The following is a 20136-nucleotide window of genomic DNA, read 5'->3' on the forward strand; positions in this document are numbered from 1 at the left end:
ATTTTTTGGCGGGGGTCTCTCTGGTTTGGGATGTCATTCAAATGTAAAGTGGATTTTTACATACATTTGAATGTAAAGTAATTTTCTTCATGGCCTATAGATGCATATGATTAATCAGTACTTCTCAGTATTTTTCAAATTTTAAATGTCTGTAGATTTAATGCTGTTTCTGGTCCCCTATAGATTCCACAACTACTTATTTCCTTACATCTGTAGGCATTTGAGATCGGAACCCTATCATTTGCAGAGGTGGGAATTGAGACCCAGAGGAAAGAGACTTATCCCCAGGTCTCACAATAACTGGCTGACTCAAAACCTAAAACCCAGAACTCCTGATACTCAAGCACCAGAGTGGCTGTGGATTAATAGCTACATTCAGAGTTATCAAGTGTACAGAAAAATATTAGTGGAGTCCTGACCGGTTTTGCTCAGTGGTTAGAACTTCAGCCCAAGCACCCAAGGGTCTCGGGTTCAATTCCAGACAAGGGCAGGTACCTGGTTGCAGTTTCGATCTCTGCCTCAGTGGGGCAGGAGTTGGGGAGGCTGCCTTCTGCACGCTTGCCTGCAACCCGGGCATGTGCCCCGAATGGGAATCAAACCAGTAACCTTTTGGTGCATGGGATGATCCTCAACTGAGCCTAACTGGCCAGGGTTTTTTTGTTAATCTTCACCTGAGGATATATTTCCATTAACTTTTAGGGAGAGTGGAAGAGAGAGGGAAAGACAGAAACATCAATGTAAGAGAGACATATTGATTGGTTGCCTCCTGCATGAGCTCTGACCAGGGCCTGGGCCGGGGAAGAACCTGCAACCAAGGTACATGCCCTTGACTGGAACTGAACCCTGGACCCTTTGGTCCGCAGGCCGAGCTCTATCCACTGAGCCAAACCAGCTAGGGCTGCCCAGGGTTTTAATTGATTTTTTAGAGACGGGAAGGAAGGGTGGGGAGAGAGAAACATAGATGTGAGAGAGAAACATCAATTCGTTGCCTCTAGCAATGGGCCCCAACTGGAGATCAAATCTGCAAGCTGGGTATGTGCCCGATCAGGAATCGCACCCAGCATGTTCTGGGGTGTACGGGATGATGCTCCAACCAACTGAGCCACACCGGCCAGGAGCTACGTTTGAAGCTTTAAGAACTAGCTTTATTTATTAAACCAAATAAGGATTCTCTCACATTGTCCATCTCTCCATCTTCCCCCCAACCTTACATCAACATTACATCTATCATTCTGACCACAAGGTGTCACTCTTGGTGTATTTTTTTCTTCAGTTTTTCACAGATGGTTTCCCAAATAGCACCAGAAGGTTGAGAGGCACGAGTAGGAGCACCACCTTAAGTTGTGGACAGATAACTAGATCCAGATGTGTTTGGGGAAGGAAGTTCAAGGTGGTAGGAGCTTGAGAGGATTAGGCTAGTGGGCATGATGAAAATGGAAGGACAGTGTTTCGGATGGCATCAGAATCTTTCCACGTAAAAAGCTTTGCCCATCTGACTTAGTTCCCGCTGGTACTGCTGATGCTCCTTTTCAAACAGCTGGTGCAGGGCAGCTTGACGGACCTGGTGGGAAGGCACAATAGAATATTGTCAACACAAGAAGCATTCAAACCTGTAGAGAATTTTTAAAAATATATTTTTATTGATTTCAGAGAGGAAGGGAGAGGGAGATAGAAATACCAATGATGAGAGAGAACGACTGGCTGCCTCCTGCACGCCCCCCACTGGGGGTGGAGCCCACACCCAGGCATGTGCCCTGACTAGGAATCAAACCGTGACCTCCTGGTTCATAGGTCGAAGCTCAACCACTGAGCCACACTGGCTGGGCTATAGAAAATTTTTTGTGAGTTTATTTGAGCCGAACTGTTGACAATTGCCAGAAAGCAAAATCTCAATGGACTGAGAAAATGCTCCAGAGAATGGCAGTTTTGCATCTTATTTTATACATTACAATCAAAAGAGAAGACGTAAGTGGGTTATATGAAATTTATTGGTGATAGATTAGGGAGGCAGGAGAAAGCAAAGCAGGGGTGAGGGAACCTTTGGGATTGGATAAAAAATTAAGTCAACAATTAACTCAATAACAGTGAGGAGATTTGTGGTCTCCACTTTGGTTCAGCAGCTGTACTTTGAGGGGTCCAGAAAAAGTAAATTATTTTGGCCTGGCCGATGTGGCTCAGTGGTTGAGCATTGTCCTATGAACCAAGAGGTCATGGTTCCATTCCCGGTCAGGGCACATGCCTGGGTTGAGGGCTTGATCCTCAGTAGGGAGCTTGCAGGAGGCAGGCGATGAGTGATTCTCTCATCATTAATGTTTCTATTTCTCCCTTCCTCTCAAAAAACAAAACAAAAACAAAAACACCAAAAAACTTTTAAGTGAATTATTTTGACATTCTAAAGGTATGTTATCGTAGATACAAAAAGACAATAGACAGACTTAACTAAGGTGAAAATTGATCTTTTTCAGGGAAGATTCTATTCCAGGACATGATCACCCACCATAAACTTCTTTTAGTTAACAAGTTTTGTTTTTTTAATCCTTACCGGAGGTCATACTTAAAGAGAGGAAGGGGGAGAAAAACATCAATGAGAGAGAGAAACATCTATCAGTTGCCTTCCATATGTGCCCCCACCAGGGATCGAACCCACAACCCAGGTACTGACAACCTTTCAGTGCACAGGACAACGCTCAATTACCTGAGCCACTACAGCAGGCTAGTTAAAAAGTTTTAATTTCAGACCATTCTTTGTGGTTATTTTAAGTCTCTGAGTTTGTAAGGCCGCCATGCAGGCCTTCCCTGAACTTGTCAGTTTTAGTATGTGGCCCCTTTTCATCCACAGTATGATGTTGTCCTCTGTTTACCCAGGTTGCTTTCCCGTTATCCTATCATGTTCTCTTGGGTCTGGACTTAGCTGTGACATAAAGCTAAGCAGGAGCATAGAGGCTAAACCATTGAAAGGGAAGCCTATCTGATTTTTTTCTCCAGGGTGAAGCCCCATGTTCAGCAATTATTTGCTGAGAACATATCATGAACCAGGAACTCCGCTAGGCACCTGGGATACAAAGATGGTAACAATTGGGGACCCCAGGGAGAGAGATTCTGAGAGACAGGTGCTGGGCACTAAAGCAGTTTTGAGTCTCACCAGAATGAGAGGAGCAAGGGCTAGACTGAACTTGGGAACTCTGTAATGTTCCATCTGCAGCTGAATGCAAAGAATCACTTAGTAAAAAGGAGCTTAAGGCATTTAAGAGTTCTCACGTTAAGCGACCGGTCAGTTACCGGTGACTGACACTATACTTCCCGTCCGGAAGACAAAACAGGCTGGGTGCTTAACATGTTAAAGAGTTATTGCTTTGGTGCAATAGTGAAAACCTCAGAGGAAAGTAATGGCAGGGTGAGTAATAGCAGAGATTAAGAGTTTGGGAATCTCAGTGTGCACAGAGCGGAAGTGGATGAGACTTAAGGTCATCCTTGCTAGAACTCACCATCAATAGTTGCTTGTTGGCCAGTGCCAACTCCTGTACCATGGACTCCTGAATCCTCAGAATAGCATAAGGGTTTCTCCTCTGGCTCAACGTCGTCTGCCACAGACAGAGAGTGTGTGCGTTTCGCCACCTGCCCAGGTATAGAGGTAGGGTGAGAGTGGGTGAGAGTTAGGAATGGAGACAAAAACCCCATCATTGTGTCTGCTGGGTTTTTTTGTGTGTGTTTTTTTTCTTTTCAGAGAGGAAGGGAGAGGGAGAGAGGGATAGAAACATCAATGATGAGAAAGAATCATTGATTGGTTGCCTCCTGCATGCCCCCTACTGAGGATCGAGCCTGCAACCCAGGCATGTGCCCTTGACTGGAATTTAACCTGGAGCCCTTCAGTTCGTAGGCCAATGCTCTATCCACTGAGCCAAACCAACTAGGGCCCCAGAGATTTTTTTAAAATTCAAGTATTTTTTACAGATTACTAGAAAATTAAATCTATACAGAAATATAGTGTGAAAGCTTCATTCTTCTGCTCCAGTCCTTCTCAACAAAGCTATCAGTTTCTTGTGTATCTTTCCAGAAAATGTTTCTATCAGATACCAGCAAGTACATCTTTTAATTTTTTCATAAAAGCCTATTTATATAGGCAGCATGACTTAACAATTTGGACTGTTCATATCAGCACACAGAAGTTTTGCTTCATTCTGTTTAAAGGCTGCCTAGCATTTCTGTATCATAATATACTTAGCTGGGTGGTTTCACCTTTTTCACTTTTACTGACTGATTGATTTTAGAGAAGAAGGGGGAGTGAGGGAGGAGGGAGAGAGAGAGAGACCAAGAGAGACAGAGAGACAAAGAGAGAGGGGGAGAGAGAGAGAGAGAGAGAGAGAGAGAGAGAGAGAGAGAGAGAGAGAGAGAGAGAGAGAGAGAGAGAAACATCAGTTGGTTGCCTCCCACAGGGATCAAACCTACAATCTGGTATGTGCCCTGACCAGGAGTCAAACCTGCCTCCTTTTGGTGCACAGGATGATGCTCCCACTGAGCCAGACTGCCCATGACTGCGTACCCGTGCTTTTTAAAAAGTTCTTTCAGGTAAAGGAGATATACAGCCTAGGCTTTTGAATCTTCTCACTCATTCAACAAATACTGCATACCTACCACATGATTAGTACAATGCCAGGCAATAAATACTTGCATTCTCCTTAAAGGCATTTAAGAGTTAACATGTTAAGCGCCCGGTCAGTTACCGGTGACTGACACTATACTTTCCGTCCCAGCTGGTGTGGCTCAGCAGTTGAGTGTGGACCCAGGAACCAAGAAGTCGCTGGTTCAATTCCTGGTCAGGGTACATGCCTGGGTTGCGGGCTTGATCTCCAGTGGGGGTGTGTGCAGGAGGCAGCCGATCAATGATGTTACTCTCTCATCGATGTTTCTACCTGTCCCTCTCCCTTCCTCTCTCTAAAAATCAATAAAAACATTTAAAAAGTAAATAAAAATAAAAAATAAGACAACAAAAACTCCGATTTTCCTTTAGAGAATGGTAAGTAAGGGACAATAAAAAACATTGTCTAGGCACTGGCTGGTGCTGCTCAGTTGATTGGAGCATTGTCCCATACACCAAAAGGTTATGGGTTCGAATCCCAGTCAGGGGACACACCTAAGTTGCAGGTTCCATCTCCACTCTGGGCACGTATGGAAAGGCAAATGATGTTTCTCTCTCACATCAACATTGCCCTCTCTCTCCCTTCCCTTCTCTATAAAAAATCAAGCATGGCCTCTACTGAGGATTAAAAACCAATCACCACTGTCTATTCAGTTTAACATAGTGGGCACTAGGAAGCTATCTCTGGCCCCCTTCACACCTGTTTTCCTTTTTTAAAAAAAATGTTTTATTGATTTTACAGAGAGGAAGGGAGAGGGAGAGTTAGAAACATCGATCAGCTGCCTCCTGCACCCCCTCTACTGGGGATCGAGCCCGCAACCAAGGTACATGCCCTTGACCAGAATCGAACCCGGGACCCTTCAGTCCACAGGCTGACGCTCTATCCACTGAGCCAAATTGGTTAGGGCCTGTTTTTCTTCTTTTCTTTTTTTTTTTTTTTAAATATATTTTATTGATGTTTTACAGAGAGGAAGGGAGAGGGATAAAGAGCTAGAAATATCGATGAGAGAGAAACATCGACCAGCCGCCTCCTGCACACCCCATTCCGGGAATGTGCCCACAACCAATGTACATGCCCTTGACCGGAATCGAACCTGGGACCCTTCAGTCCGCAGACCAACGCTCTATCCACTGAACCAAACCGGTTTTGGCCTGTTTTTCTTCTTGATGAGCCCCTAGAAAGTGATCCAGAGCTGAGAGATGGCTCAGGGAGTACAGGAGGGTAAAAGGTTAAACTGAAGAGTAAGGGAAGAAATAGAAGCAGAGATTACCTGTCCAACATCTTCTTAAGTATCAGGTTCCTGTGAAAACTCTGCAAGAAAAGGGAGTTCTGTTGGTCTGCTTTCTATCTCATTCCTCACCCCTAGGACCCTGCTCTTCTGGGAGACACAGAGATCTCCTTAGAGAGGGGCTAATGTTCTAGGGGAGGAAGGAAGAAAGGTCTATTCCTTTCAGAATGGATCAGAGAGAAGAGGTAGGAGTTGGTATGACACACTATGTGCCAGGCATAGTGTGTGTCAGATATAGTCTGCCACTTCTCTTACTATCCTTGTTATATCAAGGGCCTCTCTCATAAGGGCCACTCCTGGTAAGCTTATCTGGAAACCCCATCAAGGAAAATCCCCTCCACCCCAGCTTCTCCTTCCAACTCTGCATACCTTTTCTGTCTCAGGCAGGTCTTCCGTAGACATGTTTATAGACTGTCTGATGTGCTCTTGGGAGACTGAGCAGGCTCTTTCTGTTTGGTTCAGTAACCAAGGTTTCAGTAGTCATAGCAACATTTTTGCCTCCAACAATGACCCTACAGGTAGGAGTTGATTGGTCACCTGGCCTGATGCCCGAGACACTTGAAATAATCCTGGTTCTTGTGTTCTATTAGTGACACAGGCAATTTTATGAGCAAGGACCAGAGTCCCAATTTTAAGATTTCTTCTGTTGGGATCCCAAGGAGTATCTGTATGGTCCCAGATCCAGGGTCCAGTCCTATCAATTCTCTGTAGGCAAATCCTCATGCCGTATCCTGAGGCAGGTGCAGAGAACATATCATATGCCTGTTTTACTAAAAGGCAACTGTAAATGAATGAATCATATACTTCATTGCTTAATTGTTTATTTTATTAATTTATAAAGTCAGACCAGTGCATTGGTCTGACCATTCTTCCCCTGTCTGTCACCCCAACTCTCTCAGCCTTGGGATTATAGTCTAGAAAAAGGCAGATGAACTATGATCAAAACCAAGTGAGAATTTTTAAGGAAGCTCAGACAGAAACATTAAAAAAAAAATCTTATTTTATAACTCCAGAAATAAAGTGCTACCAAGGGAAAATAAAGTCTTAATTGATGTTCTGAAACTGGCCATACGGAAGGTTTGGAGAATGATTCTCTAGGCATGAGCTCTAAGAGCTGTGGACACGACCAGGAGCTTCAGCCATCCAGCCTGGGCCTGCTGATCCAGATGACCTGAGGGGCACCCGGCAAGCACAATGCAGTCTCTCTGGCTCCATCAACAGCAAGTCCTTCAGCGCCATCACAGAGTACTCTCTAGTGTGTTATAGTTGTCCTTAAAGCTCTTCAATTCAAGGAAGTGCTTGGCACGTTTACTCTTCTGGCTGGAGGGGAGGTATGTCACCTGGATGGTTGTTGGGGAAACTTCAGGAGACTGGGTTAGGTCTTTGGCTGCTGACTGATGTTGTCGCTGGGAACTCCCACTTCGTGCTTTGACCCTGAAGAACAGAGGGCAGGTCACAGACAGAATGAGGACTAATGAAAGAATAGAATCTAAGGTCATCCATCCCATAAATGCAGTTGTAGCACAAATGGTCTCTATCCTATTAATTTACAAACTAATTACCAAAATCCTACCTGGAAGCTTAGAAATAGCAGAGTAACCAATTTTCCCAATAAGTCCCTGCCTCTGGGACTCATCTCACTACCCTTAAAGAAAACTTTTAATTCTGCTGAGTCACCTAATGTGTGTATGCTGCTAATATTCTCCCAGTCCAGAGAATCTCTTGAGAATGGAATATCAAATAATAAGAATAAAAGTAGCCCTAGCTAGTTTGGCTCAGTGGATAGAGCGTTGGCCTGCAGACTGAAGGGTCACAGGTTTGATTCCGGCCAAGGGCACATGCCCGGGTTGTGGGCTCGATCCCCAGTAGGGGGTGTGCGGGAGACAGCTGATCGATGATTCTCTCTCATCATTGATATTTCTCTCTCTCCCTCTCCCTTCCTCTCTGAAATCAATAAAAAATGTTAAAAAAAATAAAAGTAACTATTGAGTACTGATCACATTAGGACATTAAACTTGGTGATTGCCTAACATCTAACTTTAACATCCCAATATTCCTACATTGTGGTATCATTTCATTTTGCAGGTTAGGAAACTGAGGGTCCATTAAGTAACTTGCTTGAAGTCACAAAGGTATTAAGTGAATGAAAGCTGGGATTCAAACCTAAGTTTGTCAGGTTTCAGGGCCTATACTATTTTCACTACATCCATTGAACCTTTCTAGAAGCTAGAAATCAAAGAGACTAAATTAAAAAAATTTTACAGTAAACATAAAAGTTACTATTTTTTATATTTAAATCTTAACTATTTTTTATAGAACCTTATTGATTTTTTAGAGAAAGGAAGGGAGAGAGATCAAGAAATATCGACTTGAGAAATATAAATTGGTTGCCTCCCGTACCTGCCCTGACTGGGATTGAACATACAACCTAGGTATGTGCCTCTGACCAGGAATTGAACCTGTGACCTTCCTGTGGACAGGACAACAATCCAAACAAATGAGCCACTCTAGCCAGGGCCCATCTTAACTATTTTTAAATGTTTACAGTTTAGTAGTGTTAAGTACATTTACACTATTATGCGACTAATATCCAGAATTTTTTTCATTTTGCAAAACAAACCCTCAACCGATTAACTCTCTATTCCCTCTTTCCTCCAGCCCCAGGGCAACCACCATTCTACTTTCTCTCTCTATGAATTTAACTGCTCTAAGCATCTCAAGTGAGTGGAGTCATAAAATATTTGTCTTTCAAATTTTTTTTTTGAACAGGCCTTCTGCCTGACTTCTAAACCAAATGCCCTTTTCCATCCTTTGCACATCCTCATTTTCATTATCATTGCTAGTAGTTTTTAGTAGGAACAAGGTGATTTATTCTTAGAAACAGAGAAAAGACAGGACAGACATAACCCTTATCATTTGAGAAAGATCCATACTCAACACATCAGAAAACAGATGTATTCTTTCTTTTCATGCTGCTAACTTTTTATTCTAGACTAGTGGCCTGGTGCACAAAATTCATGCACATTAAAATGGAATTAAGTACAGGAAATATTTTAATATTGCAATTTGCCTTTTCTCCATCATAGGAGTGTCAGAGATGAAAGGAAAGTAGTAAAATGTATATTAAAATAGTACATAAATTTATTAACAAACATACATTAACAAAATGATACATTGTGTCACCAACAATAGCTTCTTTCGGCTTCAGAGATACTTTGTGCCAATAGTTGGCCTACAGACATATTCCCACCTCCCTGCTGTCAGGTTCTGTGGTACAGGTGAATGGATTCCTGGCTGTCAGGGTGCTGACAGCAAGCTGACCAATGGCCGATTCTGTGAAGGATGGGGCTCTCACCGCCCTGCTGTATGGGTCCTGGGTGCGGGTATCAGGCTCCCTCCTCCCTCCTGTCAGACTCTGGGGTGCGCTGTGGGACCCAGAGTCAAGTCCCTGCACACCTGTGCAGGCCTCAAAATCACTTGAGACCCAGACCTGGCTGGCCCCACCGGCACTGGGCAAGACCCAGAACTGGCCGGCCGCACACCTGTCAAGCCCGGCCTCCCTGCAGTGTCACATCAGCGCTGGGCGGGGACACACGCAGGCAGCATGATGTGAACGCTGGGCAGGCCTGCATACGCCTGTGCTGGGGGCGGAAGTCCCCGCTCCCGTCCCCGCCCAGCAGCTCCTGCCTATTGACAGGTCACCAGTCATCACAGGGACATCATTAGGACCAATTAGCATATTCCCTCTTTATTATATAGATTGGCTTATCCTTTTTACCCTTTCATTTCAACACCAGAGGCCTGATGCACGAAATTCGTGCAAGGAGCTAGGCCCTCGCAGCCCCAGCTTCATCGGGAAGGTCATCCGGACAGTTTTGAGGTTCGGCCGTCCGGTCTAATTAGCATATTATGTTTTTATTATTATAGATTTGCATAAACAACATAATGAAACTACGTTAGTACATATCTAAAACATCCCCAGAAAGTCACTGATTCCTTTCCTATAACACAAATACTCATCAGCTGGCTCTATAGTGATGTCCTATGTTTCAGAGAAGGTTACTAATGCTTAAAGTAGTAATAAAAATGGGTGGCATTTAAATCTTATTTTTATCAGACCAAGGCACTGAAGGAGGACCCTGGGACCCTGGAAGAGAAGGCATCTTTGTGTGCTGAACACTCGATTCCTTTTTACACCAATTAAAGAGGTGTACAAAAGCAAAAGGTTCGCTTATTAGCTTGTCGAGGCACATCTGCTTTCCAATGTGAGCGAGAGGCAGTTTTAATTGTGTAGGACCTGACAACTCTTATGTTACCATGGATTTTGTTCATATTGCTTTAAGAAGGCCATCTCACTATGGAAACAGTCCAGCACTGCTACATATCCTCTAACCAGTCCCCTTTGACACGTTCCCCTCTAAACTCACACTGTGGCCAGCTCACTCAGGGCCTCCTGATAGCGCAGGTACTCTCTCTGGCCAAAGACCTGAGGAAAAAGGAAGGAAGAGTGAGCATCTTTTAGTGTGGGGATCCCTTTAGCTCCCTTTAGTGGCAACCCAGCTTACCCCAGTCCCATAGCGGGCTGTCTCATAGCCATCCAGCAGGGTATCAATGAGGGCCTTGCGCACACCCTTGAAAGGAGTACTAGTGTTTCGAAGATCTAGCAGGTAGGAGCGAAAATTCTTGCCCATTAAGGAACGGGGATGCCGGCCTTCAGCATGAAATGGGATTTCTGAGGAGATAAATAATAGCACAATGCTACCCCTTCTCCCATTTGTTACCCTTTCTAGTTAATTTCCCAAACTTAGAAATGGGTCCAATGAATGAGTTGGAGGGAAGTTCTAAAGAATTAAGAAGACCAGAGGTATAGAGGTGTGTCAGAGTTGCCATTTGGTGGTGGCAACACAACTGTAAGCTACACCAATGATACACACGATTGTCACCCTCCTATTTACCCCCCTACATGCCCACCCTGCCTTTAAGACATAAACTATGTTTTAGTAGAGACAGAGTATATATGATAATGGTTATAGAATTTAAAAAGTTAAAGAATAATCTATCTGGGACTTAGCAAAAGAGCTTGTCTTTTGCGGAAAACAAGCAAATTACCACCACCCAGTTCATGAAACTTAAGGTCTAAAGAACAAAACAAATTCAGACTCTTTGGAGAAGAAATAATTGTCTAAGTCATTTTCTGATGCAAAAGAGTCACCCAATACTCAAAACTCTAGGAAAATTCCTACTAACCAGAGATAGTGCAGAAAGGACAAATTCTAACATACATAAAGTGGATTCCTCCCCCTCTTCCCTAAATGAGCTTTCAGGATTCCGAATGGCCCCTGTCAAGTAGCCCTTACCAGAGGCACGGATGGCATCTAGAGCTTTCATCCTGTATAAATAGTTGTAACAACCTGTTGAGAAAGAGAGTGGTCTCAGACATAACCCTCAAAAAAGTCTCTAAACTCCAAGCTAAAAAACTGCCTTCCACATGTCATATACCCAGGAACATAGAACCCACAGCTGCTGGTTTTGCCAGCAGCTATGTTACAACTCTGAGAGCAAAGGAACTCTGAACTTGTAGGACCCCTCACTGAAGTATTCTCCAAGAGGATGCCACACACTCTGATTTCCCTGGGTGTCCAGCTGTAGGAGTCTTGCATCATCATCCGCAAGGAGCTGAGGTTCATACTTGATATCCTGAACCCTGGATAGTCGAATATCAATCTCCTCTTTTAAGTCCTGTTCATAGAGAAAAGAATACACAATCACTTACCCTGTACTATGCTTTCCATTAATATGGAAATGGAGCAGAGCAAATGAGCAACTAAGATGACAGAAGCAGAAAAAATGCTCATTTGGCTAATGAAATTGCAAGGTAAGACTCAAAAATTTAATAATGGTCTCTCTTTGCCCTTGCCAGTGTAGCTCAGTTGGTTGGAATGTCCTCCCATACACTGAAAGGTTGAGGGTTCAATTCAGGTCAGGGCACATACCTAGGCTGTGGGGTTTGATCTCTGGTTGGGGCATGTACAGGAGACAACTGATCAGTCTCTCTCTCCTCCTTCCCCTCTCTATAAAAATAACATGTTCTCCGGTGAGGAATAATAAAAAAAAGAATGGTCTCTCCTTATCAGTCTGAACCGTGTGCGGGCTGTGTGGTCGGTGGCAGCAGCAGGCAATGTCTCTGGCACCATGAGCTGCTTCAGCTCTGAAGAGCACCAAGCCCTTCACCCTCGAGTACCGCATCTTCCTCAAAATTTAAAAAGAGCCCAGCTAGCCGAAACCGGTTTGGCTCAGTGGATAGAGCATCGGTCTGCGGACTGAAGGGTCCCAGGTTCGATTCCGGTCAAGGGCATGTACATTGGTTGCGGGCACATCCCCGGTAGGGGGTGTGCAGGAGGCAGCTGGTCGATGTTTCTCTCTCATCGATGTTTCTAGCTCTCTATCCCTCTCCCTTCCTCTCTGTAAAAAATCAATAATAATAAAAAAAAAAGAGCCCAGCTGGCATGGTTCAGTGGTTGAGCATTGAGACCTATGAACCAGGAGGTTGTGGTTCCATTTCCGGTCAGGCTCCATCCCCAATGTGGAATGTGCAGTAGGCAGCCTATGAATGATTCTCTCTCATCACTGATGTTTCTGTCTCTCCCTCTCCCTTCCTCTCTGAAATCAATAATTTATATATATATATATATATATATACACACACACACACACACACACACACTCACACACACACACTCACACACACACACATATATAAAAGAGAGAGAGAAAAATTAAAAAGGACAGCCGTGGCTGGTGTGGCTCAGTTGGGTGCTGTTCCATGCAACGGAAGATTTGACAGTTCAATTTCTGGTCAGGGGACATGCCTGAGTAGGGGGCATGTAGGAAGCAGATGATTGATGCTTTCACATTGATGTTTCTCTCTCACCCTCTCCCTCTAAAAGTAAAAAAAAAAAAAAAAAAAAAAAAAAAAGACAATAAGTATCTCCATTTCATGATATTCCAATTTATACAAATAAGGATGCGTTCCAGTAGTTCAAGTACCACACTGGTCTAGTGGAGATTACTACAAAGGACCATTCAAAACCAACTAAACAAGAGGTGAAAAAAGGAAAATTCCATTTTGTTGCAAATTTGTTGCCTTATAAATGATATATCTGGCACATGGTGCCATCCCTCACACTTAGGAAGACCCAGGACACAATGATGAACATCCAGGATTTAAAAGAGGACCCAACTGATGTCTGTGAAACTGGAAGCAAGGGATGTGCAAGAGGCGAGATAAATAAAAGTACTCATGACCACTGGAGAGTGTTAGTGACAAAGAAAATCAATGGAAAGGAATCAGCTGCACGATCATCACAATCTGAGAGCCCACTCAAGTGTGAGCCTGATCTTGCCAAAGCCATTGTGCATGCTTTACTACCGCCACATGAATCTGCCTGTATAATACCAGCATATCATATCATAAGTGGTTCCATCACCAGAAAACATAAGGAAATTTCTCTGGAATACAAGGTGATATTGCTGCATCTTATTCATCTGGAAGTATCAGATACAAAAGCAGAGGGCTTTTCTTTTTTTGTTGTTGTTAATCATCGCCGGAGGGTATTTTTTCCACTAATTTTAGAGAATGGGAGAGAGGAGAGAGAGAGAAATATTGATGTGAGACAGCCACATTAATTGGTTGCCTCCTGAACAAGTCCCATCCTAGGCGGGGAGCCTGCAACCCAGGTACTTGCCGTTGACCAGAATCAAACCTGCAACCCTTTGCTTCCTGGGTCAACGCTCTTAACCATTGTAGATACTGACCAGGACAGAAAAAATACTTTTTGAATTCGTTTTTCAAAATTTTAAATAACCTTTATTGAGGGTGAATTTACATGCAACAAAATGCAACCATTTTAATTGTGTAGGTGGATGAGTTTTGACAAATGAATATACCCAATCAAGATACAGAACATGCCCTGGCTGGTGTGGCTCAGTTGGTTAGAGCATTGTCCTGTGTGCACCAGAGGATTATAGGTTCGATTCCTGGTCAAGGCACATACCCAGATTGCTGGTTCAATCCTCTGTTGGGGCACGTACTGCAGATAAGCCAACCAAATCAGTATTTCTCTCCCTCTACCTTCCTCTCTCTCAAATCAATGAAAAGCATATCCTTGGATGAGGTTAAAAAAAAAAAAAGATACAGAGTTCCATCACCCCAAAATGTTTTTCATCCTCATTTGCAGTCAACCTTTCCCGCTGGGCAACACTGATGTGCTTTCTATCAATACAGTCTGCCTGTTCTAGAATTTCATGTAAATGGAAAAGAATCACCCCTAGCCGGTTTGGCTCAGTGGATAGAGCTTTGGCCTGTGGACTGAAGGGTCCTGGGTTTGATTCTGGTCAAGGGCACATGCCTGGGGGGGGGGGGGCATGCAGGAGGGAGCTAATCAATGATTCTTTCATCATTGATATTTCTATCTTTCCCTCCCTCTTCAAGTCTCTGAAATCAATAAAAAAATAAATAAATGGAGTGGAATCATATGGTACCTATTTTTTTGTGAATGACTTTTTTCACTCAGGATGTTTTCAAGATTCATTCATGTTTACGACTTACATTCACAAATACTTTGGAGATTTATTTGTGTTCATATATTTACCTTCAGTTTATTTTCATTTTCTATAGGATTCCAGAATACAACTATATAATTATACTAGTGGCCTGGTGCACAGATTCGTGCACACTGAAAGGAAATTAATTAGAATAAATATTTTAATATCGCTATTTGCCCTTTCTCTTTAATAGAAGTGTCAACCAAATTCATGATTGACAATGACAGATCAAAACACAAGTGTGCGATTGGCGCCAGCAAGAGCTTTATACGTATCATGCATGCACGAGTCAACTTAGCCTTTTATAGATATAGAATAAACTTGCTTAATTTGACCCGCTTTCTGATTTAGCTAAACTTCTTCCAGCCCAGTGAGGCACCCCAACTTCTCTTTCAGGTAATTGTCTGCAACACAGCAGTAAATATCAACATGAAGCATATTATTATTATAGATCACGCAGGGAGAAGAAAGGGTAAAATATTTAACTGCAGCAGTGTTTGACTATATTTTGCGCAGTGAGAAAATCTGAAGTCATTTTCAAGGTCCACCTTTTCTTCTTTTCAGTCAGGTCAAGTTTCTAAACTTTCTCTAAATCTCCATTTTCCAGCTAATGAAAAGAAAATAGGATTCTACCGAGTCTCCTATCTATCTACTCCAGGACTTCTGTGAGAATCAAATGAAATGAGACACAGGAAAATACTTCAGACATTTGATTGAAGTGTAAAATGTTTGCACCTGGCTATAAAGCAAGTCATGTTCCTGGGCTGAAGAAACTCCAAGGAGACTAGTCACTAGGGAGAGGAAGCCAGTTGTTGCTACGTGACATCATTACCCAGCACCCACAGCGACCGTTTCCGGGCAGGGCTGCGCTGTGGGCTGCACTGATTGCGATTTGGTGGGCTGTTGCTCAGGGGTGGTGGTGGGGCCTAAGTCCCACTTGGGGGAAGCTGAGTGTTGCTTTGTCGGCACCAGGTCCGCGGTGCCATTACTTTGTAAATGGCCAGTGTGTGTCACTGTAGCTCCTGTATTGAGCGTTTGCCTCCTGGTGGTCAGTGTGCGTCATAGCAACCAGTCAGATAGACACTTAGCATATTAGCCTTTTATATACACAGATAGCCATTCTCAGTAGACATTTGGATTAACAATTCCCCCCACCCAGCTGGCATGGTTCAGTGGTTGAGTGCAGACCTATGAACCAGGAAGTTATGGTTCAATTCCCAGTTGAGGCACTCTGGTTGCAGGCTCCATTCCCAGTGCGGGGTATGCAGGAGGCAGCCTATCAATGATTCTCTCTCATCATTGATGTTTCTATCTCTCCCCCTCATCCCTTCCTCTCTGAAATCAATAAAAATATTTTTATTTATTTATTTTTGGAAGTTTGTTTTAATTCCAGCCACTGAAATATGAAAATATATATTTTTTAATATTTTTCTTTTTTTGTTAATCCTCACTTGAGAATATATTTTCCACTGATTTTTTTAAAAAAATATTCTTATTGATTTCAGAAAGGGAGAGGGAGAGATAGAAACATCAATGATGAGAGAGATTCATTGATTGGCTGCCTCCTGCACGCCCCCTACTGGGGATTGAGCCTGAAACCCGGGCATGTGCCCTTGATTAGAATCGAACCTGGGACCCTTCAGTCTGCAGGCTGATGCTCTATCCACTGAGCCAAACTAGCTAGGGCTCCATTGATTTTTAGAAAGAGTAGGAGGGAGGAAGGAAAGGGGGGAAAGGGAGAGAGAAAGACTGAGAGAAAACACTGTGACAGAGACACATTGATCGGTTGCCTCTCGAATTCTCCCCAACGGGGACCAGGGATGGAACCTACAACCCAGCTACAGGCCCTTGAGTGAGCATGGAACCTGCAACCCTTCAGTGAGCGGGCTGACACTTTAACCACCCTACCACATCGGCCAAGGCAATTTCTTTTTAAAATACAGTAAAATCTGGATATAATGGACTAATTTGGGCGAGCGGATGTCCATTAAAGCCGAAAATTATATAATAAAATAGGTTTTCTGAATGTGTATGTTAAAAATGGACAAATTATTTTTCCCATTTTTACCTATGTAGATACATTTATTTAAAATTATGTACAAAAAGCTTAACTTCACAGAAAAGTTTTCTATGTATATTACAGTAATTTTAAATTTATACTGAATAGATGTAATATATTTGCACATTCAACAGTTATGGAGAGTAAACAAATACACATGGCTGGGGCGTGGCTTAGCACACTAGTTAAAACTACTGCAGAAAGTCATGTTATTGGACAACAGAACCAATTACCATGAACAATGTGGTCTGACTGCGTGCTAATCATTTGCTGAACATTGTTAAGAGCTGTGACTCTTAGATTTAAATATGTAGACTATAGTTGTAGATATATAATATTTATGTTGATAAAATCACTACAGTGTTTTTTTCCAACGTATGGCCTATTTGCTAAAATTTGTTAAAAATAGCAGTGAATTAAGAACACAAAGTAGCCCTAGCTGGTTTGGCTCAGTGGATAGAGCATCCCCCTGCGGACTGAAGAGTCCTGGGTTCGATTATGGTCAAGGGCACATGCTAGGGTTGTGGGCTCGATGCCCACCAGGGGGCGTGCAGGAGGTAGCCAATCAGTGATTCTCTCTCATCATTGATGTTTCTATCTCCCTCTCCCTCTCTCTGAAATCAATAAAAACATATTAAAAAAAAAAAAAGCTAAAATTTCTTTGTAAAAAGATTAAAAAAAAAAAAAGAACACAAAGTAACCTGTTAATTATAAACAAATCTTGGTTAAAAGCATTTTAAAATTAGCAGGGTGTTAATTTTCACATATGACACATGGACTAGAAATTTTGTCCATTTAATCTGAAGTCCCTTAAATCGAGGGCTTACTGTATTACAAACAATGCTGCTATAATCTTGTACATATCTTCTGGTACACATGAGCAAAAATTTATCTATGGTAGGAGTGGAATTGCTGAGCTGTGGATTAGGTACCTGTATAATCTTACTAGATAATGCCAATTACTTTCCACAGTAGTTTAATTTTTACTTCTACCAACAATGGGTGAAAATTTTGATAATTTTTTAAAGCAAAAGGAACCTTGCTCTCATCTAGTCCAGGGGGCTTCTAGATAGTCAAAGTTTTGATTGGCTCATGATATACTGGAAGCCAATCCTAATCCTTTTATGGCATTTGGGGACCTATGGGAATGTTAAAGGAGCTCTGTTGACATTTCAGGCCATGACATCTTTCTTGAGGTTTTCCATAAAATATATAAGCAAAGGAGGGGAGGGTTAACAGCACTGGCTAATGAAAGAACTTTGGTCTAGGATTGAGAGTTGTGTACTAGCTCTAGCTCTCCCACTAACCTGCTTTTCACTTAAAATGAGTTGAGTACCTAATATGTGTAGACCCTGACTTTACAGTGGTGAACAAAACTGGTATGGGCCTGCATTCTTGAAGCTTAAAGTTTAATGGAAGAGAGAAGCATTAAACAAATAGAAAATTAAGCATAAAAGAAAATTAGTGGTAAAATGCTATCTAGAAAAAAAATCAGGGGACTATGAGAAAATGAAGAGGAGGACCTATTTTAAATACATAATAAGCACTCCTCTTGGGAGGAAATGATATTTAGATTAAGATCTAAAGAACAAATGAGCTAGTCAAGTGAAGACCAACAAACAGATCATTCTAGGTCACAGTAACAGCACATGAAAAAGTGGAAAATTCAACCACTGTAGCTGGGTTCCAGTGATCAAGGGAGAACCATACAAAAAGAGGTTGGTAAGGGCAAGAGGTGTCTTTTACTCAGAAGTGGAAGGCAGAAACAGCAGGATGGGGGTGGTGGTAGGTTATCAAGAGTTCTGATTTAGGTATGTTAGGTGTGACATGCCTGTAAGATATCTAAGTGTTAGGTAGGCAGTTGGATATGTAATCATGGAACTTAAGAAAGAGGTCTGGGAGATAAAATTTCATCAGTAGATAAATAACTACGCCAAGGAAAGGAAGGCAATCAATTAAGAAGTGGTTACTCACTTTCTAAAATGTCTTTGGGTAAACTGTTTCATTTTCTTAGGTTTCACTTTCTAAGGTGAGTGTTGGAACTAAATGATTTACTTATAAATCTAAAGTTCTGCAGAGGCAACTCTTATTTTGCTGGGGCTAATTTTAACCACCCTAACCCCATCCTAAAACAAAAATTTTTTTAAAATATATACTTTATTGCTTTTTTACAGAGAGGAAGGGAGAGGGATAGAGAGTTAGAAACATCGATGAGAGAGAAACATCGATCAGCTGCCTCCTGCACACCCCCCACCAGGGATGTGCCCGCAACCAAGGTACATGTCCCTGACCGGAATCGAACCCAGGACCCTTCAGTCCGCGGGCCGATGCTCTATCCACTGAGCCAAACCGGTTTCGGCTAAAACAAATTTTTTTTTAAAAAAAATTAAACAAACAGAAAACACTGGGTAGTTTAATTTGAACTGGGAGATATCTTAACACAAAAGTTGGAAATTTTAACCCAAGCCCTTCATTCTGCAGATGCAGAAACAGAAGTTCCTGGGGAAGCTACGTGCCACAGCAGTGAGCAGGTAAGCCAGCCCCCAAACTGACAGCTATTGCTCAGTCTAACAAGGTAACGTGGGTAACTGGACACGAAAACGAGGGACTTGAAAGTCGTTTCTAAAAGCAAAGGTAATCTCATTCTGGGCCCTAACAGATCTGGAAAACCAGGCCTATCTAGCGCCTTCAGGACCTACCTTGGGGGCATTGTGTCCCACAGGGACGTGAGGTCCCCTTCGGGATTTCATTGCAAAGCGCATGATTTGCCTCTTCACAAAAATAAATAGCAGCACAAACACCTGTCCAAAAGATATGAGAGAAGTAAAGAGTCTTAAGTGAAAAAACAGGGAAAAGAATAAAAGGCATGCCTTCATTTCAGATCCCCATTCAGGCTCTCCGGGAGGCTTTGGGGGGTGTAACGGGACAGCCAGGCCATCAGAGAAGGGGTGGATAAAAGGAAGCCGGCTGCGTGGGGTGGTCCCTGTGTGAGGGTTCAGAGGGAGGGTTCTTGGCCAGGGGCGGGGCAGTGCGAGTCCGTGACTTATGCCCCCAGGTACTCCGGGGATGCGAGTCAAAACCCAGAAACAGTGCAGGTGAGTGCATGGAGAATGGAGACAAGGGCTGGTCACACGCAACAGCAGGAATAGGGTCGGGAAATCTCACCAGGCTCCCGTAGGCCATCACCAGCACGACATTCACCCCCGACAGCCAGTTACTGCTGGACGCCATGGCCTCCCCACCCCGCGCAGAACTGCTCCGGTTTACCCCGCGGCCCTGCCTCGTCAGCCCGGGCTCCTCCGAGGCAACGGCACCTGGGTTCTCTGAAACCCCCCGGCCATTTCCTTACGCGGAAAGAGCAAGGAGGACCCGGCCGGAAAACATGGCGGACGGGGGAGGCTGGTAAAGAAGAACGACACCTTCCCACCTCCCCCAACACGTGACTCAGGCGCGCAAAGGCACCCGGGAGCGGTGAAAGCGGAGACGCGGAACTCCGCTAGTAAGAGGAAGCGAAGGCCACCTGTGCATCACGTGGAGGGGGCGTGGCC

The 20136-nt window shown here is 43.3% G+C and overlaps 2 protein-coding genes across 3 annotated transcripts; both read right to left on the bottom strand.

Annotated features, from left to right (window-relative positions):
• Positions 1 to 1203: 1203 nt before the first annotated feature.
• On the bottom strand, positions 1204 to 6563 carry CFAP141 (cilia and flagella associated protein 141). Its single transcript, XM_079761106.1, has 4 exons — positions 6295 to 6563; positions 5908 to 5948; positions 3486 to 3615; positions 1204 to 1561 (listed from the first exon to the last, which is right to left on the bottom strand). Exons 1-4 carry the CDS (start codon positions 6325 to 6327, stop codon positions 1460 to 1462), a joined length of 306 nt encoding a protein of 101 aa, XP_079617232.1. The 5' UTR covers positions 6328 to 6563; the 3' UTR covers positions 1204 to 1459.
• A 232-nt stretch (positions 6564 to 6795) lies between these two features.
• Positions 6796 to 20008, bottom strand: LOC307093210 (protein C1orf43). 2 transcript variants are annotated; one of them, XM_079761104.1, is made up of 7 exons: positions 19754 to 20007; positions 19288 to 19389; positions 11547 to 11664; positions 11283 to 11336; positions 10491 to 10657; positions 10353 to 10411; positions 6802 to 7359 (listed from the first exon to the last, which is right to left on the bottom strand). In XM_079761104.1, exons 1-7 carry the CDS (start codon positions 19817 to 19819, stop codon positions 7164 to 7166), a joined length of 762 nt encoding a protein of 253 aa, XP_079617230.1. In that variant the 5' UTR covers positions 19820 to 20007; the 3' UTR covers positions 6802 to 7163. The 2 variants fall into 2 exon arrangements, with proteins under 2 accessions (XP_079617231.1, XP_079617230.1); XM_079761105.1 differs by lacking the exon at positions 19288 to 19389 and having other exon boundaries at positions 6796 to 7359; positions 19754 to 20008.
• Between the last annotated feature and the right edge of the window lie 128 nt (positions 20009 to 20136).

This window comes from Cnephaeus nilssonii, assembly GCF_951640355.1.
Source record: "Cnephaeus nilssonii genome assembly, chromosome: 21".
Lineage (NCBI taxonomy): Eukaryota > Metazoa > Chordata > Mammalia > Chiroptera > Vespertilionidae > Cnephaeus > Cnephaeus nilssonii.